The sequence below is a fragment of the Lepisosteus oculatus genome, chromosome 9, assembly GCF_040954835.1.
Source record: "Lepisosteus oculatus isolate fLepOcu1 chromosome 9, fLepOcu1.hap2, whole genome shotgun sequence".
Classification (NCBI taxonomy): Eukaryota; Metazoa; Chordata; class Actinopteri; order Semionotiformes; family Lepisosteidae; genus Lepisosteus; species Lepisosteus oculatus.
This window is the reverse complement of record NC_090704.1, coordinates 41814176-41838852: the sequence shown is the minus strand read 5'-3', so window position 1 is coordinate 41838852 and position 24677 is coordinate 41814176. Positions and strand designations below refer to the sequence as shown.

General features: G+C 40.8%; 1 protein-coding gene across 5 annotated transcripts in view; it reads left to right on the top strand.

The window, feature by feature from the left end:
• Positions 1-24677, top strand: part of bahcc1b (BAH domain and coiled-coil containing 1b) — a 118526-nt gene that overhangs the window by 3699 nt on the left and 90150 nt on the right. For 3 of the 5 annotated variants that reach the window (XM_069194552.1, XM_069194553.1, XM_069194549.1), the window contains exons 1-2: positions 9069-9279; positions 13013-13344. In XM_069194552.1, coding sequence (XP_069050653.1) covers positions 13173-13344 — 172 coding nt within the window. In that variant the 5' untranslated portion in view covers positions 9069-9279; positions 13013-13172. Of the gene's footprint in view, positions 1-9068; positions 9280-12675; positions 12920-13012; positions 13345-24677 lie in introns of those variants that run through there. The other 2 variants (XM_069194550.1, XM_069194551.1) reach the window with 2 other exon arrangements.

The window sequence follows — 24677 nt, the reverse complement described above, 5'->3', positions numbered from 1 at the left end:
AACCCGCCAATATGCTATTTTAAAAAATAAAATAAAAAAAATTAAATTGGAAACTTTTTTTTTTCCCCACACAGAATGTCTTGACAAATTTATCATTGTTTCTGAGCCAGAACTAGGGCACAGGAGGTCAGGAGTGCAGAGGTGCACGGAGTCCTTAATGATCGCTGGACTGTCCAAATATTGTGTACATCTGCCGTGCATTGTGTCGGTGTTATTTCAGCGGTCATTTTGAAGATCTAATACTTTCTAAAGAATGCGCCACAGAAGCTGCATATTATTCTTATAAATACTACAGTATGCATTACATATATAGGTATGCACGCATTCTTAAAAACTCGGATGTCCTCTTGACCAAATTGAGCGTTCCAGGTGAATTTTATGATATCCTCCAGATAAAATGGGTACCCGAAGGTAAAGGATCATTTCTTGCTGGTCGCATGCTGTAGGCTAGACAGCCTGTGTAACACCCTTTGTGACCGGCTAGCCCTCTTGGTGATTCCTAATCTCGTCTCATCCCTGTTTCATCCCGGTTTTTTTTCCTTTTCGTACCCCTGTTTAGTTTCACATTTAGCTTTTTCAATAAAACAGGTCGTAATGAAGGAGGCCTGCCAATGGTTTGTGCCGTTTATAAGAGCTCAGCCCAGACTCGCTCTAATTGAGCCCAGATGGGTTCTCCTATTGATAACCCCACACAATAAAGGCACAGAATTAAATGGCCGAGTATAAACATGTCCGAGTGCGTTTAGCTGCAGATTACAAATCGCATTTCGGCTGTACCTTTCGCTCTTAAAGATTGATGCTTATTTAATTACACGCCAAGACCCCCTTCTTTAAAATCGCACAGAAACAAAAAGCTATATGTTTTTTAAAAGACTATCTCCGGCTATAATTTCATTTGCGATTTTCGAAGTTGAAATTAACATGGAACTAATTATTTTATTAAACTTCACTTTTTCTTCACAACAGCAGGACATGGATGGTTTGTATTTAGGGTGATTTAAGGAGATTATCATATTAAGGACGACAATTAGAGTTAATTTACAGATTTTCCTTAAAATGCCGTACATCATTTAAGTGCAAATACTGTCACTCCTACACAGTTCTGACTTTCTGGAGTTTGTACCGTATATATTTCATCGCCGTCGTCGCCGACAATTGCTTTTTAATAAAATCATTATAAAACGACGCAGGTTTTTTTAAGGTATCTGTCTCATACCATTAATTACGTTTCATTTATAATTTGCAAGATTTATTAAGGAGAAAAAATAATCTTAACAGTTAAACTCGAGAAGAGAACCACTGTCAGTGCGAACTGTATTCCGCTCGAAATAGGGCATTACATTTTATGAACGGAAACTTCTTTACTTCGATGTCAATAAATGATGCAGTTCTTTGATAAGAAAGTCTTTTGTGTTGATGGAAGACATGACCCAGGTCATCTGGAAAAAACCCGCCGGATCAGAGTTAAACTACACATTTTCTAAAGTTTAAAGGCGACAAGCCTTCTTCCCCTGGAAAGGAGTCAAAGGTTTTAGAAGGAGCAAAACCTGACATAAACCTTGGTCAGTTTGCATCAGTTTGCAGGCGATGTTAATAACACTCTTCCTACTCTTCCGAGAAACACACCTAACGCAAGGTTGCCTCTCGTGACAAGTACGAGTACAAATCTCAATCGCCTTTATCAACAATATACAAAATGAGGCATTTTGTTTCTTATGTCATCATAACGCAATTAGTGTTGTTTACAAATTGAGATAAAGATTTTTTTTAAAAGTCCACGTAATTATGTATTCATTCGATACAATCCCATACCTTTGTGTTTGTTTTTTTAATAGTTTGTCGATCCTCCCAATTCACTTCTATCGAGAAGACATTGCCACTCCTCCAAAAGTTTCCACTTCAGATCGTAATTCTGTCAATTTTTACTAATGATCGCGCACAAATGAAACAGACCCATACGGTTAAGCTGGAAGCTCGGAACACGCGCCCAGAAAGCACCCTAATGCGCGCGCCCTGTTGGCCCACTTCTACGGCCGGAATCATTTGTCTTTTAAATTTCTTTGGGAAATTCCAGATGCCGTCCTTTTAAATGCAACTCTCTGGTAAAAGGTGAGAAGCCCGGTTTTCCCAAAGCGTCGCTATTGTGCTTTTACAATAGAAATTGAAGGGGGGACGCAAGAAACTGCGTTTATGATGTATTTTTTTTTTGGCAGCAAATTTGAATACAGAAACCTAATGCTCTGGAAAAACACGTTAACAACCTCCGCTTTTCCAAAATGAGATCCGTATGAAGATAAGAGTCATGGGAATAACCGAATGAATGAATATTCTATACTTATTTTCAAATAAAATAAGGATTTGTTGTTTTAAATTTCGAAGTGGCGATAAAAGAATTAACATGTTATATACCAATGTTTAAATGCTCATGTTAAATATTACAAAGTTGGGGTCGTAATTACGCGCTGGCAACGTTCAGACTGGCGTAAAGAACCAGTTGTAATTCCAGACTTTTTTTTAATTGTTCACATTTTAAGGAGAATTAGTGCAATGTAAACGCCGCTGAAATCAACGTGTTCTGTTTTATGTAAAGGCAGTTGTCTGTTTAATACTGAAAAGCGCTGGCTTTTCAAACAAGAAAACCCCGCTTCTTGGCTGCTGTGTCCGAAGTGACTTTAAGGCTGTTGAATCTTTGCCTTCACTATCTGACTATATTCTTCAGAGCGTCATTTATCAAGTTATAAATTGCGTGTAGTTACGTATCCCCTGACGTTTGGCAGCAGTCGTATTTTTTTTTATTTTAAGCACATTATTTAAAAAAACAACAAAACGTACGTCTGCTTAAAAATGAGTAGAATTGTTTCTATTGTAAATCTAAATTCTGTGATTATGACCTCTTTGACACGTTTTCAGTTAACTCACATATCATTTTAATACTATATATCAGAAAGTGTTCATACACAATTATCAGCATCGTTTTGTCATCGGTATAATCCCATTACGTCTCAAGTATGACTAGACACTAAACGCGTTCTGATATGCAACAAAGCTGCATAGTATTCTGGGCTGTAATTTGCAAATATCTTGGTCTGAAACACTAATTTTATTACGTTCATTGTGTGATAGGTCTAATCAATACGATTTAAAGCAATTTAAAAACTGCAAGGGGGGGGGGCTCATCCTGTCAATCGCAGAAACATAATCAAATATTATCTGAATGCTAAGCCTAAAATGTTTTGCTCCTTGAAAGAAAACCGGATTTTTTTCCACACTCAATGGAGACAGCCCAGACACAGCGGCTGTGGAGCTGTTTTGATTATATGGCTTTTTTTTTACCATTTTAGCTTTACAAACAGCAATGAAAATAGTATGATAAACATATTTTACGTGGAAGTATACAATATACATAGCATGAGCTAAAAGCGCAAGCTCGGGAGCACGTGAATTCGACTTCTAATTGACATTTTCACGGTTATTTTGTAATTTGTGGTGTAAAACGGGGACAAAAAGCCAGTCCTCGACATAACAGTTTGATAGGTGTAACTGTTAGAAGTAACAGTCTCATACTAATGTTTTTTATTTATTTAAAACTTTCTGTAAGGTAATTTAATATGGGTGGCGAACGCGGGGAATAGATCGGACATCACGGCAAATAGGTAATGTTCCTGTGCAGTGTAAATTCTGCTCTTGACTGAAATATTTTAATCATCTGAGCTACAAAATACACCCCCCCCCCTCGCTCTGCACATTGTTCGACGTCGGAGGTGGGCCGAAGCGACAACCGTTCAGCTGTCTGAACCCGGAGTCTAAGCGTTGAGGCAAACGGGACACCAATACCATAGTCGGTTTCAGGTGTAGGACTAACATCCAGGCTCGGGTGAAAAAGTAAAGCCGGGTTTTGCAGTGCTCTTGCCGGAGCTAGTGACAAATGTCCTGTTCCGCCAGTTGCATTTGGATTGGGAGATGGAAGGAAAGTGTCAATCAGAGACGCTTCATTGATCAGGGACAATTCTCTTCGCAGGACTGGCCTGTTTGAAGAGCAATCAGTCACTCCGCATTAATTATCGCCGCGTCCCTCCGTAGGGCAGTTTGCAGGCACACGGACCAGGAGCCCGAGCGAGAGAAAGGCGCTCGTGTGTGAGTCTGTTGTGCTTTCTGTACACGTAGGTCCACTCACCCCCCCTTCACAATGAGCGGAGGAACCCATAAACATAATTTAAGCAATTGAAGGATTTCGGTAGTCACTCAATATACAAGGGAAGCTGCGTGTTACATAAGTTTTTATTATTTGCGAGAGACGGGCTGGAATTTCTCATTGTACTGCTAGCATTAGTCTAGGCAAGAGCTGAGCAGTTCGCTGGTACTGTAATAAATGAAGTGTACGAGGATTTGGCCTTTGCAGAAAGCTGAGACAGTTCGCGGAAAGGTTTTTTTTTTGTTGTTGTCGGCGAATTCTAAATTTCAAATCCTGTGTTTTTGCGAAATATGTGATTACACCCGTCTGTAAGATCAGACGACGCTTGTGAGTGGATACCAGGGTAGTTTGTAGTTTCGACCTCAGACATTTTTAATCGGTCTAAACTACAAATACGTATTTCACAAGCATCCACGAAGTCCTTATGCAGAAATTATAAAATAGCAGTGTTAACGTTGCTCATTTTTTTCTTACTTACCGATGTTTTTGTAGTTTCTATATTGTTTTTTAAATCAATGATTAAAACAACATAGAAACATGACAAAAACGTTATATAGAAGCGTGATTTTTATAGCGAAAGGCTTATACATACTGTATTTAGGCACGTTGTACGTTGACGCTTAAAGAGTCGTTTTATTGATGTACTATCATTAATTACGAATAGTGCCTGATTATTTTTTTTATTAGTGTAACACTATACTACCCACGATGAAATAAATTTAACATTGCTCCCTGCTTCCTCGCCTGACAAGCAGAAGCGTATCTTTAAAAATACACGGACCACATTACGTATCAAATCTACTACCTTGTTTTTGGGGTAAACCCGAGCACCAGTCCGAATGCGTGTGTGGGCGCTGGCAGTAATAGGGCGCCAGAGGTCATGACCCTAGCAAAATGAATGCAAGGCAACTATTAATATATACACACACCTTAAGTGGGTAAGGAAATTATATACACTTTGAATTCAAGGATTATCATTTAGACCAAGGCCAGATGTATATGTCAGAACTGTTCGTCTGACATGGGTGTCTTTCTCAACAGGGCTAAATCGCGTACAGAGTAGTTTCATGTAACGTTAAAACATGAAGGCATCTTTTCAGACAGATAAAATAAGTCGTGTGGGTCGGTCAACTGCGAACTACAACCGGTCTCAAAGTGAAACAGTTTCGAAATTTATTTTAAAAAAACTCAAGAAAGTATTGGGAGGTTAGAGAGTTCATTTTATTTTCAACTGCAGAGCCACGCTGAACAAGGGGATACTTTGCTCTGGTCTGAGGTAGACGAGAGAAAAAAGTAATCTATTAACCTACACTGACTCTGGAAATCATTGAATATACGGGGTACATCACATTTCTAAACTCCGATAGGAGTCGAATGCAGTCAAAAACAACCCAGTGCCGCGCGGTTACCTTTCGGACTGAATGTAAATTTCTTTAATAATTATCAAAGCGGGCTCGAGACTCCCCAACCTCTTCCTTTTCGCCAAGTAAAACTGAACGAATTATGAAACATCAAAAGAAACGCGACACTACAATATATCAGAATGAGCTGACAACTTAAAACGGAAACATTTAGCGTGGACAAAACAAAAGACATACGTTTTAATGTTCCGTACCATAGTTCAGACATCAGTTAATTTAAACCACCATGATTTTAAACAAAAAAAAATAAAGAACTGCGTTTATAGTCTTCGACATTCTCGACAGTTTTAGTAGTTTTAATTGTGCACTAAAAAACAGGACACTTCAATCTGGTTTAAATGGGAGCGCTTTAAACAACTAACAAATAATTTCAGGTACATCTTTTAACACGAATACATCACGTTCTTCGCTGTAACACACACAAAAAACTACAGTTACTTAAATTGTTCTCTCCATGGTATACATGACTTGCATGACAAGGCTACGCATTACCCTTCCGTCAGTATTGTCGCATACGGGCGAAATATAAATAATACACAAAAATTACATTGTAACTAAAAGGCACAGGTATACAGTGACAATAAGGTAAAAAAAAGGAAAACACGAATAAGCAATGCACATAACGTTTTGTACATAATCTAAACAATCACCATGCAACTGATCCACTTATTCTCCGCAATCCGTGACAAATGTTTAAAGAGATTCACCTTCGCCGAACTCCATTCATGAAAATGAGTCTTTTACAACGCACAGTGTTACACTGAGACACACTCTAAGGCTTAAAACAACTCTTCCGGTTTGCAGACGAGGGGGGAAGAAATAAAATAACACCGTAGTAACGCTGTCCGGTACTTTTTTAAAAAAATGCACAACCGTTTCTTATACTTTCTGGATCGAACGATTTAAAAAAAAAAACCATCAGTCGTATTTCAGTCGCAGGTAAATACAAACGTCCGCGATTTAAAAAAAAAAACGGAAGCCATCCACGATCACCGTGCAGGGGTTTCTCCGTCTGGCTGGGGCTCAGGCAGACGTTGCACTTTCCAACAGCTAACTTTTGCAGTTCGTCCTGTTCCGCACAGGTCAATCTTACACTCCATGCTGACCGAGCCAGTTTCATCCTAAAACGCCGCCACTGCCGCTGCCGCCGATGTTGTTGCGTCCGTTAATCCGTAAAGCTAGCCTCCATATTTTAATACAACGTGTAATTTCCCCCCTTTTTACCGTATTCTCTTTGATTTAGTCATTGCTGGCTCTCTTTTGGCTCTGGGGCCAACGGGTTTCGCCTAAGGGACGCCTTGAAACAGCTCCTCCTTATCTCCTTTCATCAGCCAACCCCGGGCCGCCTTGAAACCGCAGGGCCAGTAATTGCTTTTTTCAGGCAGCCCAGTGCGGACTGGCCAGCAGCCAATCAGAGCCTTGTTTACACTCTGTGATTGACAGTGATCTGGCAGCGCGCCAGCCAATCAGAGGCGGCACATTGAGCGAATCTAAAAGCTTTAACTATTTATGTGCCTCCGCAAAATACATCTATTTAAAGAAACCTAGAGCTTGCATATTAATTCGATTATGCGTCCCTTAAAAGCTATCAAATGCAAATATTGATTCCTGCTTATCCGGGATACATCTGGTTAGAAAATGGTAGTGAATCTCATGTGCGTGTTTGATTTGTACGTTCTTACACATTTTGTTACTTGTTACAATATATACAATATGTTACAATATATGCGAACTGAAAACGGTATTGTTGGAAAGTCAAAACAGGAAAAAAATAAAAAAACATGATTATAAACATTACTCAAATGATTCACATTGTGTTTTATGGTGTTGGCAGCTGTTGGTAGTCGTATCGGGACAGAGGAACCGAAACACTGGATTTTCAGAACTTTGGTTAAGCGAAGGGGAAGTTGGGAGAAGCGCGTATTGTTTTCTGTTAACTTGTTCCTTTTAGTATAACAAACTGATCATTCCCTGTAAATGCTGCTCATTTCTGTAGCACGTCTCGGAGTTCACATTAATTGGTTCTCTTCACTGGTTTGCCAGAATACTCTTGAATTCTTGTCATGCTATCAAGCAGCTAACCGATGGATGTAGGTTATGGGGTCATGGTATAGACCCCTGTTTTTTTTTCGAGGGTGGGGGTTACTCAGTTACCCCAAGAGCAGGGAATCCTGCTGTAAAGGATCTGCCCTGTTCCTTCCACACTCACCCGCTAGAGGAGCTGAAACTCCTTAAACAGCTCCGCGGTCTCCCTCTCTCAGTCAGCTTCTGCTGTACAGTCAGCAGTCTCTCTGAACTGCCTACTTAAAATAGACTCATCCTTTGTTAGTACAGTCGTAGAGATTATTGTTATGACTAAGACTGAACGGCACTGAGGTCTGTTAAACTCTTATCTGTGGGAATGAAAGCTCAACACAACTGAAGAGGCAAACTCAATAGTGTTTTGAACTATTTCTGCCTTCACCTTTGCTGGCAGCTCCAGTTTTAAGTTTTGTTTCTTAAGACAGGACTGGTAAGCGAACCCTGCGTGTACCTACATTGCCTACACATAAGGAGTTGAACACAAGGCCTACAGATTCATTTTTGAAATCCTTTATGTGCTTCTGTTACATCTCCCCTAGTCATTCTTTAGAATTCCTACGTTTATTTAAAAAGTTCGGCCCACTTTTATGTCGCGTCGTTTAAAACTGGTTGAAACAACAGCAGTGGGGGAAAGGAGCCCTTCCCAGCTGCCGAGCTTGTAAACTAAAGAAAAACTTGCATTTCAAGACAAAACGTGTCAGGGAACAAAATGTCTTAACTGTGTAAAAAGAAAATATAGTTTTTAAACACTGAGCACGTATGTTGGAAATCTTCCATCGAATAACATGTACAGGCTAAAATAAATTAAAACTCAATAATTTATGTTCATCCTTTACATAAGCAGATGACATCATGCAAGGCACTTTGTTTTAGCCAAAGCAACGTCGCAATGCTGACGACGCTGTGCGACTTTAAATCTGATCAGGAGGCGATCTGCTCACGAAACGACAGGCACGGGATTAATCGAAAGCTGCCTCTAAATTTTTGATGAATAATAAAAAAAGTAATAAAGTGAAAAATCTTTTTTTCTCTCCTCTGGTGTCACCGACTCGCTCGAGATAAAAAAAAACACAGTACAAAGCCCTTTTTACCACTCATGAACGTCCCACGAATACCCCACTTCGCCGTGCAAGTTGCGCACGGCATGCTGCGCAGTAGGAAAGCTTGAATCAGGCGCCCGCCGTTTTGTTTAGTTACTCCAGCAGCTCCGCCATTGGACCAGCGCAACAGCCAATCGGGGTGCGTGTTTACCCCTAGGCGACCGGCACGAGCTCATTAGGATGCGGGGAACCGGCCAATGGGCGAGCGTGTTTACCCCCCTCCTGAGTTGAGTGGCACGAGCAGATCAGGGCACAAGGAAAGAGAGTGGCTGTTCTGAGGCTCGAGCTGCGTTTCACTAGAAGCTCGAACTCCGGTGCATCTGTACAGTATATTACAACTGCATACAGCAAACAGCACACTAGGATGTAACCATTTCCACATGATTTATACAGCTTCTTAATTCCTTTTCTTCTTTTTTTTAAAGCAAATATATTATTTTACTAAATTGCAATCACTTATTGTTATGCAAGGAATAACTTACCAGTAAGTACTTTGTTTATTGTATATTTCCGAATATGTGTATAAATAAACCTTTTGTTCTGCTGGCTGTTTTTACAGTACTGCAATTTTCATTATAGATAATCATTCTTGGGGAAACATTTAACAGGGTATCTAACGCTTTTGCTAAAAGACTTGATTTTAAATCTGGCATTTATTCATTGTTATCATATATATGAAGGAGAAACACATACAAAACATGTTTTGTGCTTAAAATATGTGATGATGGCGATGTTATTATTTTTTAATTGTTCATTTCTGGTGTCGTGCTAGAACTATTGTTGCTAAATAAAACGTTGAATAGGTTTTAAACACAACACATTGGAATATATTTATTGAATCGCCCGAATCCGTTGTGGTCCTAGCAATTTACTTCGAGGTGAAAATATTATTTTTCTGTATTAATGTGTCGAGCAATAACAATGTATTTGAAATATCTAATCATACGATTCGAATGTTATTTCAACTGAGAGTACATGTATAGAATCGCATTCAATTAAAAATAATATTTACGTTCGATCTCACCTCGCGTTATTTATGTTATTTTATGTTATTGCTACAATTGAATAAAGCCATAGTGAATTTTTGTAGGTTTATTGCTGTCCGATTAATAATTATATCCAACAGAAAAGCGAATTATTATATCACGTTTTGAACCTTTGCATAGTGCTTTTTTCACAGAACTTGAAATCAAGAACGAAGCTGAGTTATTAATGATAAGCAACATCAATATTTTATATTAAAATTCTTAATTTTAATTAGGGCCTGGTGTTCAATATTCAGAATTACTCAAAATTGAGTTTTGGGGGGCAATTTCTTGGATTAAATCAGTAGTTCCGTGGATTTTCAGGCGGTTCCTGTCGACTGCGATATGTTTACAGTTTCTAGTCCGACGAAAGTGTCGCCATACCCGGCCACTGAAGGCGCGAGCAGCCCGCCTTGTACAGCGGGATCTGATCTCGAAAATAAGCTTAGATTATTGCCCTCGTTTCACCACAGGACGAATACTTACACCTAAGGAGCTTTCGTTTTGTGTTCTTGGTCGGCTTTAACACTTTGTTATACAGAAGGGTCATTTTTTGTTCAGAAAAGACAATTCATTTCAGAGATTGCTTTGTCTAACAAGATAGGAATGCATTACTCATGGATCACAAAATATTTTCTGAACTGGACACGGCTGAAGATATTTCGCTATTGAAATATTTCAGGTTTCGATCAAAGGTCTCTCCTGCCTCTCCGGTCATGGGTGCTTGTTTTAAAAACCGACCTTTTTCCCCCCGAAACATCGTCTTGTTGAGAGGAGCCTGTGGCAGACGGCGCGTCTTCAATGTGGAGGCGATGTCAGGCAGCGCGAACTGCCATTTGCCAAATCTGACTTCTGCATCCCCGTAGTCTCTCAAAATGTGCATAAACACGTTTTTTCCTCGTTATTGTGGAATATACGTTAGTATTACTTTAAAATGCCCTTGAAATAAAAAAATAGGGATGAAAGATAATTAATACTCAAGATACATGACTACAATACACAGCGAGAAAATTCAAGACTATAATTCATATGCGTTTTTCTTTTGGACAAATCCCATTTAGGCTTTTACATGAAACTAAAATTATATATATGCCGTAGTCCCTCGGGCGTTCTGTACGGCAATGTAAATAATTTCTTTCGGTTTTTAACAATATTTTTTGTAGCATTCTGTCGTTTAAAAAAAAAACCCAGACGTTTGAGTAAGAAGTAGAATATTTTCTGGTCCACTACTGAACTACATGACCCAGAATATACAAATGTACGAGCAGATAGCCCGCTTCTGAGAGACATGCGTCAAATTGTAGGTAGCTTTAAAATAGTCTCAGGAAGGCTTGTACTGTGCCACAGTGGTTAAGTTGTTATGATATGGAGATCCGACTATTTAATGACAAATTACAGAAAATTAGACAGTATTCTTGTTTTAGGAAAATGTAAAAGTAGTATATACATGTGTACCCACACACAAAATCAATTTAACTCTTTCTCTGCCAATGCTATAGCACTTTGGCCTATATCGAGTTTGAAGCATAAAAAATACCATTTAAATTGTTTTAATTGTAAATTTCACTAAGATTTCATAAGAACCATGAATTATGAAGTGATTTTGAAGAACAGGATGCGTCTTCTGGTGTAATGTGTACAGTGTGATAAAGAATGAAAATCCAGTTACGTCTGTGTACATTACAATTTTTTTTCTTTGTTTCCTTATCTAAGATGAAGTGATAAGAACGGAGGTTCACCGCTATCTAAGTCGTGAGCGCTAGATGGTTAATTCTTGAATTAAGATTAGTACACAGTAACAACTGCTAGAAAAGAGCACGTTTTCCTAACCTAAACCGAGCAATTTCCTGATTTATGGGCACGTGGATGTTATTCTAAATAGAGCTTCTTGTTCTTAAGAATGTCAGTATATAGTTTCGTGTTTTTTGAAGGGGGTTGTGCATCACCAATATGAAGACTTTGAAGAACTCTGCAACTTTTCTTACTGAAGTAAACACCGTAAGTTATTCTATGAAGTATGCACACAATAAATCCATGCAATAAAATCTATAGTGTAAATAAAATCGATAATTTACACAACGTTAATAGCTGACGTGTATACGTATTTGCACACAAATTTGCCGTACTTAATTAATTTTGAACGCATTATGTAGATACAAATACAGACACGTTCAGTTTTACAAGGACATACTTTTGGTGATACGTGTCTCGCAAAAAGGATCAGAGATCATTTTGATGTGCTCGCCAGCCGTATCTGTGCTCTACTGTAGCACACATATTTCTTCTTAAAAGTTTGTAAGGTTTTTAATATCGCACTTTACTGGCGTATACTGATCTACCAGATTACAACAGTACACGGCCGTGAATGAATTCATTAATACAAGAAAGGGCCAAAGTACGGGATGGAGAGTTGGGAAACCATAGCCTTCATAGCACCAACCCGTGCCCTGACAAATCGCAGTCTTGCTAAAACGTGAATGTACTACGTGTGCGTTCTGATAACCGGACTTTTTCATTTGTGCGTTGGAGACAAAAAACATTCCCGTATCGTTAATGAACAGCAGCTAACAGTACAAACACACGGTATTCATAGGACAACACTATGATACCTTGAGGTCTTTATTTTCCTGGCTGTATGAGACGCTTAGTCTCACAATAAAGTAGAAGATCGTGCGCTGTTTTTTTTCATCTACGCTGACTTTCTGGCCTGATCGATACTGCCGAATTTCGCCAGACCCATGCCCTTTTGCACAGCCCCAAGACTTTTCGCAGAGCTAGATTTCAAAGTGCTTTTTTTATGACAGGAGAATCGTAAAACATTCGTGAGATTGTTTTTTGTTCCACTCTCCTTTCAGAGTTGCTGATGTCGACTCCTTTCCCTCGCGGCGCTCACTCTCCCACAGACGCGGCGCACATAACCTCTGGGAAGAAAAGAAATGAACTTTTTCCCCCCCTCCCGGTCGTGTTACCGGACTTGTAACACATAGTCAACAATATTTGTTTTCCCAAGTTAAAAAAAAAACAACAACAAAAATAAAAACAGCGAGGGGGGTTTGCATAATAAAAAGTATTAGAAAAGCATCACATTTCACTAACACGGTAATTATAGCAAACTACCCTGTCATTTGTGCTTGAACCAGTGTTCTGCTGCTTTGTTTTTACTGACTCTCCTATTTTGCTTTTCAATTGCAGAAAAAAAATGTTCGCCGACGACTTTTTCGGCTGGGAAAGCCAGCGATCGACTGAAAGGAAGACTCGCCCGAAGCACTGAAAAGGGATTATAATATCTGGGCCGCGTTTCATTTTCTTGGTGTCCCTGTTGGATTTGGGGGGATTTATCCGTTTCCACGCAATGGAAGGCCGTGATTTCGCTCCTCCGCCCCACCTCCTGTCTGAGCGGAGCGCGCTGGTTCACCGCGCCGCGTCTCGGATAGCTTCAGCCGGCCACAGCAACGTACAACACCCCGGCCACTTCCAGCCTGGAAAATACTACCCGTCCCCCATCCCCATGGCTCCGCACTCAGGTCGGTTAACTACATATTTGACTTCTGATAGGGGATCTTTTTGGAAATGGTTCTTCCTTCTCTTTGTTGTGATTTTTTTTTGTGTTTAAAGTTAATGCTCCGTTCGGGCTGCGTTTCCTTCGGTATGGTATTTAGTTAACCGTAACCCCAGGGATCCGGAGCCCAACAGTAATTTATTGGAGGAGGAAATTAGTTGGACAGTAGGGCCATTTTGGAAATTAGCAATTGCTGCAGACTCTTTAGATTTTTATGTGCTAATTTTAGACAATATTATTAAATTTTATTGAAACTGCTTACTGCTCTGTTTCTTTTAAGCTTGTCGTAAAAAAAGGCGACTTGGATGTTTGGAGCGAGATAGACTTAAAAAAAGAATGAGACAAAGGGAAAAGTCCAACATTTTAAAATAACGAACAGACCGCGGGTAAATAAAGCATCCTTAAAGCTCATGTCTGTCGGATACAGTAATTACCGATGTTAATTGAACCTTTAAGCAGAAGGCTGTAAAATAATTTTGTGCAAGTTAGCTACTTAGCTAAAGCAGCACCTTATTACAGATCTACGACCGGCGCTAATTCTAGTTTTTACAAACGTAATTCCCCCCTCCTCAATAGTTTTTTTTTCTGAGGGGGGAGTCATTAGATTTTCCTGCGCCTTGAATCCTTTCGTGAGTTTTCGGCGTTGTTTCGGAACGATCAGGACGCAGCGCGCGCTCCGCGAGCCGCTGGCCGCGGTGTCCGGGGGCTCGTGGCGGGTGTGAGTGTCTGCCTGTCGCAGTCCGCGCAGGGGTGTTCGGGATTAGGGTCAGTGGTATGTGCGATGGGTTTGTGCTAATAGAGGCTTCTGTAATACCAGAAAATCCTGTTTCTATATTGAGCAGTGATGTGTCAGGGTGAGAATGGGTTGGCAGTGCATGCGTTAGGTTTAACAAGTGGCTTTGGTATCTAGTTTAAGTACACTGAAAGCTACAGAGCGATAACACTTCGTGTGTATGTTTTGCATAATATAGTGTATGGTATATTTCACTAAAGGTATCACGTACATTTTTACACCTGCGCTTATATAAGTAGATTTATTGTGTGATATGTGGATCTCGAGGAACCTGGAGCTCCAGTAACGTGGTTTTGCAGTTTTACGAAATTAAAAATGACAGACCTCGCTGTTTGTTTTAAAACACGATCTCAGTTAATGGAGACTGTTAAGTTGGTAACATTGAATTAAAAGAAAAATAAATCACACAGCAAAGCTGGGTTTATGGTCTTGCACTGTAGTTTGTTTTAAAAACTCAAACCCTAATCATATAACAGGTTGAGTATCCATTCCTTTCTGGAAACGTTTTGTTTTTCTTCTGTAAAGGTATTGTAAGCTTTTGTTGTAAGTCAACAGTGATATTTATAAGTGGAGAAAGTAAAATTATATGTCACAGAGCTGTTTGCTTTGTTCTTAATTGCCTCTTTTGTGATGGCAAAATAACCTTTAGAGGCGAGTTTAAGAACACATTACTTACATATTTTACAGTAAACAGAGCGTCGTAGACCAGAAAAGTAACGTTGGAATCAAATTTCAAGAAACCGTGATAAAAAAATACCCACAGTACTTTGACAGTGTAATCAGAATGTTACATATTTTATTAATCCGGTAGCACTTTCATACATGTTTAACGGCGAATCAATTGAACATGACACTAACCTGCCGTCGACCTTCATGTTTTTAATGCAGCCTGAGTCGAATTAGGCTATTTTTTTTCTTTAAAAGCGCGAAATCTGACATTAAAGAAAATGTATTAGCGGAGAAGCACCTGAACTCTGCCACTCGGGGTTGTGTGAGAATTTGTGTAATACAGTATTAGGAAGCAGTCGGCGTCAGTGTGATAGGAATAACTGCAGCTTCTTAAAAGCTCCTTTCAGATGTCCAGGGAATGTACGTGTGCTTGTAGTATTTCAATCGGTATGCGCTCGTCACAGTATTATTTGGCTTTCAGAAGCGTGTTCAGCGAATACACTTGCATGGGTTGTAACTATTCTTGTACTAGTAACGGCAAATTCTGGGCATTTTATCAAGAAAAGTGTACGTGAATTTAACTGCTATTCAATAGCAAATTCTCGCCTGAAAAATCCAATATTTCTTAAAAAGCTTTTATGATGTTTCACTAACCATTGTGTTACTTGCGTTAAAGAACGTGCCCACTTTTGTCATTTACTTTGCATTCCTAATAATTAACCGTGCTTCCCACTTAAATTACTGGTTTTAATTATGTGCCCTTCCAAAGGATTCATAACGATTTTAAGTTATGCTTACTAGGCCTATACAATCATTTGAGCTAGCAAAGGGTTACAAATGCCGATCTCATCTTTCTGTGACAGTTTAAAATGTATTGCCCTTATCTCCTCACGGTGCAAAAAAAAAACAACGGCCCGCAATACGCAGTCGACTACAGTGTTGCAAGAGGAATTTTCCTCTTGCTCTTCTCCGTGATCTATACCTGCTTCTTTCCGAGACGTCAGGACACCGCTTGTGTCGGTTTTATGCCAGTGAAAACAAGCGGGGAGATAAACCGGTTTGAGGACATGGCGGCTGTCTTAGCCCGGCTTGAGCGAGGTGCCCTAGGTGCACCAACCTTATGACACGAAGCCGGGCTGATGTTTCCCGAGTGTGAGCCTGCAAAGAGTACTGCTGTAGAGTGTAGCCCCCTGTCCTATTAAACTTCTCTGTAGAGACCTTTATTTGTGAGTGAGGGATATACATTATACGTGTGCGCGCACACACACACACGTACATACGTTGGAGTATTTTCATGTGCTATACTGTATATTTTCTCAAGGCCGCGCGTTTCAGTCGGAGCGGTGGAGTTTATTTTCGATGGCATGGTTCCTTTTTGTTGACAGCAAAACTTAAGCGTCAAATAAGTTTGTAATTATTTTTCTAAAGGTTCTAGAATAATCTTTGCTCGCCTCCCGTGGCAGGTTTTCCGAGCTCCGCGATGGTGTAATAATGGCGTTGAGGAGGTGTGGAGACCAGCCTGTCAGTGGGTTTATGTCTTTTGTGTGGATACGTAGGGTTCTGCCTAATGATGTTGCCTCTGTTAAGCTAATAATTCTAAGACGCTTTAGAACTGATGTAAAGTGGAGTACCATTGGTTCATCCATTTTTTATACTGTTTATTGCAACGTGCTCTTTTATCGTGGGTCTTATTGCTCTCTTCGATCCTATGTTCCTTCATTGCCCATTTGACAGGTTATTACATACACGTTGCTACTTTTCCACAATGTGCACCTTGTAAGAGGATACGTACAGAGATGAGGGGGTTGCGAGTCAGTAACTGCGGTTTGATGGCAGGCTGACGGAACTGTAGGAAGGCCAGAAGTTTTCCCCACTGGCGCTGGTCTGGTGTTTCACACAGGAGGCAAGCTGGTGATCTGCCTTGTGTCCTATGGTGCTCATTCCAAGGTTTTTAGGTGTGGGTATTGGGAGCTGTGGGGTGTCTTTGGGGGAACAAGCCACCAAGTTCAATGACTCGATTTGTGGGGATGGTTTGTATGACGCGGCATTCCTTAATTTCGAGGTCTGCAGGGAGAAACGGAGGAAGCTGGGAAAGGTCTCTTAGGATCTGGCTTTGATGCCTCCACTACATGTCAAAGGGGAGAACAATCTCTGCACCTAACGCACTGCTTTGCTGTTTTTTTTTATTAAGAAAGACGTCTTTTTCATGGTATTTCTTCTACACAAATTCAGCTGCTCACAAGCCCGCTTAATATGCATTGATAGATCATCAGTGGCTGTACGGTCAGCGCCTCACGCTGGCTCTCTGGTTAAATCCACATTCTAAACATTCAGGGCGGTCGCCTGGTCTCCTTAACATAATCTCTTGTTTGTTTGAGTCAAAGAACCCAGTTCAATTAACATCAAGAGAGCCGTAAAAAAAAAGGACACCAAACATTTCTCGCATTTTAAAAGGCCACAAGTTGAGAATCCCATCTGCTGCTTATTGTGATCGATCCCGATATTGTCAGTGTGATTGCATTTGAAACGCAGAGTGGGTATTTCTTCCTTTCCACACTGGAAGGCGTGGGTCTATCAAAGATACTTAGTAACGAGCATAATGAAGGGTGATATAGGAGGTGCAGTTTCCCCTCTTTCGCACAGATATTTGAATAGTTTGTAAATGTGGATAAACAAGTATGCCACCCCTCTGTTATTCTTAATCTGCAGTGCAAATGGCACAGAATTACTGCAGTACAAAGAGACGAAAAAAGAGACTCTAAATTCTCCTAACCATGAATAATGTTTAAAATCTAGTGTCACAGATTGGTATCCCACCCATCCATTGTCAGTAGCCTCTTTATCCTGGAATGAAAATGCCAGCAAGCTTGTTGCACAAATGTTCAGACTTTCCTTTTTAGTAGATTTCACTGTAAAATGGAAAGCTTTTAGAGCTGACACATTTCAGGGTTTCCCTGCAGTACAGTTTATCACACTGTAGTAAATCGAAGCAAAACTCGATTTATGTTTTCACATGCAAAATCAAATACTTGTGGCATACATTTATTTTGTAAATTTTTGCAACGTGTGAGTGTATTTGCTGCGTCCAGCTTCAGAGTATAGGTTCCTGCTATAATTGTGTGTGGCCTTTGTTGTGTGAGACAGTGAATTGTATGTAAAACAGTGAGTGTGAGTGGCTGAACACCAGTCTTAGTGTCTCCTGTCTAATCCACGGGGCGCGTGAATGTTAGAAAAAAACATATCAATGTTAAAAAAAATCAAATATATTCTGACACATTCCTGCTGTGGTTCATGAAAATGTTAGACGCCCTGACACTGTCATGTGTTCTTTGAACAGAAATATTTCCGTGAAAGACCCTAATTGGACTACGTTCATTCTTTTGGCATTCTTTTTGAAAGTGTCCTATCTGTTGAAAACTTCTGTTTGTTATTTTGGCTCTTGTGATGTTACTAAACACCCATACCTTTGTGTAGACATTTTTGTTGTGCGGACCCAGCTCTTGCTTTGTCTTTTCCAGTCTTATATAGCAGCCCTTCTTGAGACCACGTCTGAGTAAGCCTCCCACCACAATGCCAGTCCCTCTGACTGTTTGGAAAACATTGGCACCACAGCACAGTGTTCTCAGCTGCCTCAGATCCGAGCAGCCCGTTGATTTCACTCTCTCCAGCAGTATCTTGCAGAGAAGCTTGGTTCTCGGTAGCCTCAGGCCGAATGACTCTAACCCCAGTTGTAGAAAACAGGTTGGCATCCCCTCTCAGAGTCTTGATAGTGGTGCATTTCTATGCATGCTAGGGTAAATTACCTCTCCCTACTGCGCTCCCACAATGAAACCTTGTCATTCTGAAAGTGCTTAACCCAGCAGTTCGTACGAAGCAGACAATGTACAGAGGGGCCTTCTTTGGCAATGAGGATGAATGTGCTATTAGTTTTCAAAGGACCAGATAAATGCTTTTCAAATCAGGTTTAAAACATCACAATATAGGTTTATAGGTGTTTTTTAAACAAAGAATTCAGCTGCCCCATTGTCAATACAATTAGTGGCTTAATTTTGTTTTGTTCCTCTTAAAGAAACCGTCTTAAGTAAAATTTTGGGAGGTGTGGGGAAACAGTGTTAAGCTAGAAAAACAGAAATGCAGATGCATGTGCGCTGAGTGGTGCCTTTTGGATTTTTCAAATTCTCTTCAGAAGAGGAAAAATAAATAAAATTTTCCACCTGGTTGCAAAGCTGGCACTGTTTCAGGAGCCTGATATTACAGGCGGCCCTCCGCTGTGTGCAGCAACAGAACTTTTACAATAAAGCGATATGGCAGCATGCTGGCTTTTAAGCATAAAGGGATACAAAATGATTCAGCGGACCAGTTCAGCAGTGGGAACTGCCTCGCTGGCTCCTTGTGAAAGTAGCTTTCATCTCTCAGTAAGGCAAAAGATCCTGCTGTCTCGTCTGAGTCAGTACAGTGCGCTATTTAACACAGGCTGTCTAGGTGCATTAGACACTTACAAGGGAAGGCAAACAGCACACAGTATAACATTTGCAAGGACTGGTTCCCTTCTAGACTGTGCATTCCAAACATACAAATTACTGAACTGTTTATGCCAAGGTTAAAGAATTTGGGTTTTTGTTTTTCACTGTTGCAGCGTGGCATAAAAAGTGTTTTAACCCATATTATTTCAGAGCTGTCTTCTGCAGGCTGTCCTGGTGCTGGAGCCTTTATAACACGAAGCTGGTCTATAGGTATGAAGGGAAAATGATCTGAACATTGGCAATCCTGAATGTATAAACCTGGCTGTTAGGTAGACAAGCACACAGCCTTATTTTATAGAGGGGTAAAGAGTCAGGTCATCACCAAGTGAGTCTGCAATATCAAAATACTGCTGCATCAAATACTGTAGCAATTATATAGGTCGTATCATAAATTGACACATAAGGCCATTTCCAAAACCCTTCCTGCAACTACACAGGAATTTTAACATGATCCTCGTTTGAAATTAAATCAACAGCATTTTGCAGGGATTAGGTTGTTTGCCTCTAGATTTCAGGAAATCGACCATCTGTAATGCCGAATCCAGATTTGTGACTTTGAATTGTCTGTATTATGATCTGTCTGGCTTTTACAGAAGGACAACAATGTCTTTTCTGTTTTTAAACCTGTATTTTTGTTTCTTATTTCTTTGCAATAGAAAAAGACAAATTTGGAAAGCTTTCAGATGACCACGATGTCACCAGGGCTGTGATTGTTTCCTTGAGTACTTTGTGTTCTGAGGGCTGGGTGAAATTTGGGATTTGAGAGTAAACATGGAGTATATTTGGCTTTTACAGTTTTTACAAGTGTTGTGATACTGCTCTCACAATCTGAACTCCATATGCGAAAAAAATATTTAACAAATTATTGCTATCTAAATGGTGGCAGGATATTTTATTTTTGTAGAGACAGCACTGTCCTGTAATAGTGCTTGGTTAATCTCCCAGGGGAACACATGCCCGCAGTGAATAAACACCATTATAAATACTATGTCTTGACAGGATTTCTTCCAGGAGGAATGTGTAATGACTGTTTTCTTTAACTAGAGTGCAAAAAAACATTAATACCACCTTAGAATGACCATTGTCAGCAATAGAAATTTCTCCTGAAATCATTTTTTTCATGCCGAAAAAAAGGTTTCGATCCCTAAAGAGCTCCAATATTTTGATGGTAAAAGAAATATCATCATCGAGTTGCCTGTTTTTTTTTATCTTTATGACTTATCATACAGGACCGGAAGTTCATTGAAAGAAAGAGAAAAAATAGTCTCTGCTTAAGGAAAATGTCATTCTTTTGAAATCTAATCTTTAGTTTCAATAGATAAGTCAATTGAGAACCAACAGACATCTGTAATGGCAGGCTGCTGAGTACCCATTTATATACAGCATTGCTACAGTGGAGCAATTCAGCAGAAGTTTCTAGCTCAGGGGTGCAACAGCAGTATCACTCCTGGGATTTGAACCCACAACAACCCTGTGGTTCTGAGTGGTTCTGGTTCTGCTCCACACTATTGCCCCAGTATGCATAGCTCGCAACACTATTTTCTCTGTGAGCTCTAACTCATTCACCTTCTCCCCGTGGCTTGATAAAGCAAACACTGCTACCTTGCAGTGAAGCTATCCTCTGTTTTTCCATGTGACAAACTGGGGTGTTAATCCTCTCTGTAACGGAGGGCAGAATTCACCCCTGTGCGCGTGCCCCGTTTCCCCAGGAAGGTACTGCCGCCTGGGACACTGATTTAATTGCTTCTGCGCCACCTCTGTTTCCCCTTTTCAGCACGTGCTTCTGTTTGACTGCTTCTCGATTCCTCGCCCCACCCCATCACTCCCTCCCAACTCGCACACTAGCCGAAGCAAAAGAAATACATAACTGTTTATTTAATAATAGCAAGACATAACTGTGTCTTCCCCTGTTTTTATACCCCGCCAACAGCCTTTTCTACTGAAGTGTTATTTCTGTTGGCCTTCGCTCTGTGTTTTCAGAAGAAGAAATGTCTTTCTACAAGTTCACTGTAGATTGTACGCAATCATGGGAAATTTGAGGCCTTTAAATACAGATGTGATCATTTTCAGACGTGTTTTTACTGTGGTAAGAAGGAAGAAAGCTGAGGAGCACAAAGTGAATACTGATGCTGGATTCCCTCAGAGCCATGGATGCTGTTAGGTGGTGATGGTGATGATAATAATTTGGCTAAAAAAAGGGGGATTTGGCTAAAAACTAAAAGTTTTCAGAATTAACGTTGAAGAACGAAAAAGAAAGAAAAACAACGTTCAGACAGGTCGCCAAACAAAATGCTACAACTGTTCCTTGTTCTGAAGCAAGGCTTGTTGATGTGGATGATAACAAGGCCCTGGCTCCACCCTGATGTTCACAACCTGCCTGCAGTTTTTTTTTCTCTCTCTCCGATGACATCATCGCCGCACAGACATGATGTCACCCCTCGTTCTCATCGGATGACTTTGCCCTGCTTTGCTGGGCACCTGACACCTGGCTGAAAATCACCCTGTTGTCCTTACAGACCGCCTTGGCTGTGCCTATGAATTAATCAATCAGCTTAATCCATCAACCTGTCGATCAGCACGCAAACCGCCCAACAGGGCTGCTTAACAGCTCTTCGAGCACGCCGCCCCCTTGTCTGCGAAGGCAGGGAGAAAAGCAATGAGGCGAGTCTGACTGGGGTGCAGAATGAGGTAAAACACCTGAGAGGCTACTTGTTATATAATCGTTTGCTTAGGAACGATTTCTTCAAGTTTTCATCAAGACATGAGGTCATGACAAAACTCTGAATGTGAAATAAACCAGAAAAGAAAAAAGATATGCTGTGTATTATTGTAGCTACTTTTTATTGGCAAAGGATTTACAAAATTGAAATATTTTATAACACATAGATTGCTGAGTATTGCCACATTTCTATTGGGATCAATTTCGTCAATATATTCAAGTTGTACAATGTTTTTAATCAATGTTACCAGGAGAATTGGAGAAACTTTTTTCACTGTCTGATACAGACACGTGTACTTAAAAAATATATTGTTTTTTCAAAGGATTCATTGTTTTAGGTTTGCAGAAATGCTGAAAAATAGAGATCAGAAGGTTTTTTTTTGTTTGTTTTATTTTGTTTAATCTTTAACCTAAGGACAAATACCCGTCAAACAGAAGAGAAATATTAAGAAAAGAAACAAGATGTTGCAGTTGTTTATGCTGGACCGAGTGTTTGCTGGGGAATCGTCCCCCAGGCCTTTGTACACGAACCACAAGTGGAAACAAATTTCAACCTCTGCCCCCGCAAGACAGGCTTACGCACATCAGGAAGAACACCAGATTGCATCATTAATGGGTGCCAGTGAGCTCCAGAGTGTGCAAAAATTACGATTAAGCAGTGGTAAGGAAAAAACTGTTAGACCGTTGAAACATTATTGTATCTGATTTCACAGCGTCAGTGTCTGGGGTTCTGGAGCTCAGCAGGTCGTTCCATGTTCTGTAGAAATCTGGCCCTTTCAGTGGCCTGCTTGGTAGTTTTTATTACTGTCAGAGCGGACATGAGGAATTTCAAAGGCAAGGAACCCTTTGCTGCCTTTCAGTCCGCGCCAAAGTGGTGAAACAAAAGCAAATTAGGCAAAATGATTCAGCAGAAGCAGAATGGAGATAAAAGGACAGGTTTGTGTTAGGAGAGCACACTAACCAAAGACATTCACAAAGGAGAGTGTTTAGTGGGTTCCAAGACTCAACGCCTAAATGTAGGGTAAATGGCAAAAAACAAAAAAACAGCGAGAACTTCAGCTGTCCGTTTACTGGTGGCGTACGTAGTGTAGCTAGCTCCCAGGATCAGCTTGCAAAAAGTAAAAACCACGCATTCCCTTCGACACTGTTGGCCTGCTTCTGATCAGGGAGCTGCTGCTGCTGTGCTGAAACATTTGACAGCTGTTTGACATTATTCACCAGCGGACCAGAAAATCCAGATTACTTGTTTTTAATTTTGATTTTCTTCTCGTAATCTCGGGGTGAAACCCGTGCTGTATTTCCTTTGTCTAACCCAATGCGATTTTTGCAGAAAGTCTAGAACCGCCCTTAAGCTTGCTCTATGCTTGCGGTGGCTCTGACTGCGTGCTGTGGAGCGGGGCTTCCCTACCTGCGGGGGGTCCGGTCCGCTCCAGTGCAGGGTTTCACGACATCCGGCTCTTCCTGATAATCAGCAGAATCAGTATGACAACTAAACTGCTGGTTGCACTACGCTGCTGCCATATTGTGGACTGAAAGGGCCTTGCACTGAGCAGCCTTGCTGTGCAAAAACTGGCCCACAGCACCCTAATATCTTAATACCCACAGATTGTCCTCTCTGATCGCTACCTCTCACTTCCTCTTCTCTCTGTCTGGGGCTCTGAGGCTTGTGCAGGCCGCGTTTGAGATCTCCATCCATGCCTGGCGGCTCTTGGCACATGTGATTGAAGCCAGCCAGCACCAGAGTCACAGGTGCTCGCTCTGTGGCGAGAGATTTCGTCATCCGGGCCCCAGGGGACTGCCCACGCTCTCTGCTCATCCACCCGGGGCTTCTCCTGGTTTTTGGACTGGATAAATCTCCCCAGGAGTCTCCCCGGTGTGGAGGCTGTGAGATTTCGGGCTGCGTGTGTGTGCGTTCCTGCCTTTGGTGGCGGGAAGGCTGGTGTGAGTTTCCAGAGCACTGTGCACCTGGCAGGTCTAGAGCTGCTCTTACATGCACATGCACCGAGTTTCTGGGCTGAGCTGCAGAGACATTGCCGGCTGTGCACTTCACAGCACAAGAGCCTTTTCCCCACGGGTTTGTGTGAAGAAGAAAATATAGCCCGTGTCAGATAGACTTAATAAAAAAAAAGTGCGTCCGATTTTGATTCGAATGAATTAGTTTCCATGTAGAGGCATTCTAACGTACCAGGTTTTGGGTGCAGCTGCTTTCCAAACACGTTATGTTCGGGGCTCTACTCTGTCAAATTCTTGTGTGTTTTAAAGGTTTCCAGTTATCTTCCATAAACTGTATATGTGTATGTGTGTGTATAATTATGCATATGCATGTACATATGCCATTGCAGTGGCTGTAAGCCCACGTGAACGCAGTTAAATGCAAATAATGGGCTGCGATTCAACGACTGTCAGTAAAACAGCGAGCATCAGCGGCAACACAGAGGGCCAGACAATGAAACGCAGCACTAAATATATGCAGAGTTTGACATTAAATATACATGCGGTGTGCTTCTCAAGGATGCGTCAGCCCTTTATAAAGAAAACAAAGATTAGCATCAGGAATTCAATATTAATCAGTCTCTGGAGACCTGCAACCAGCC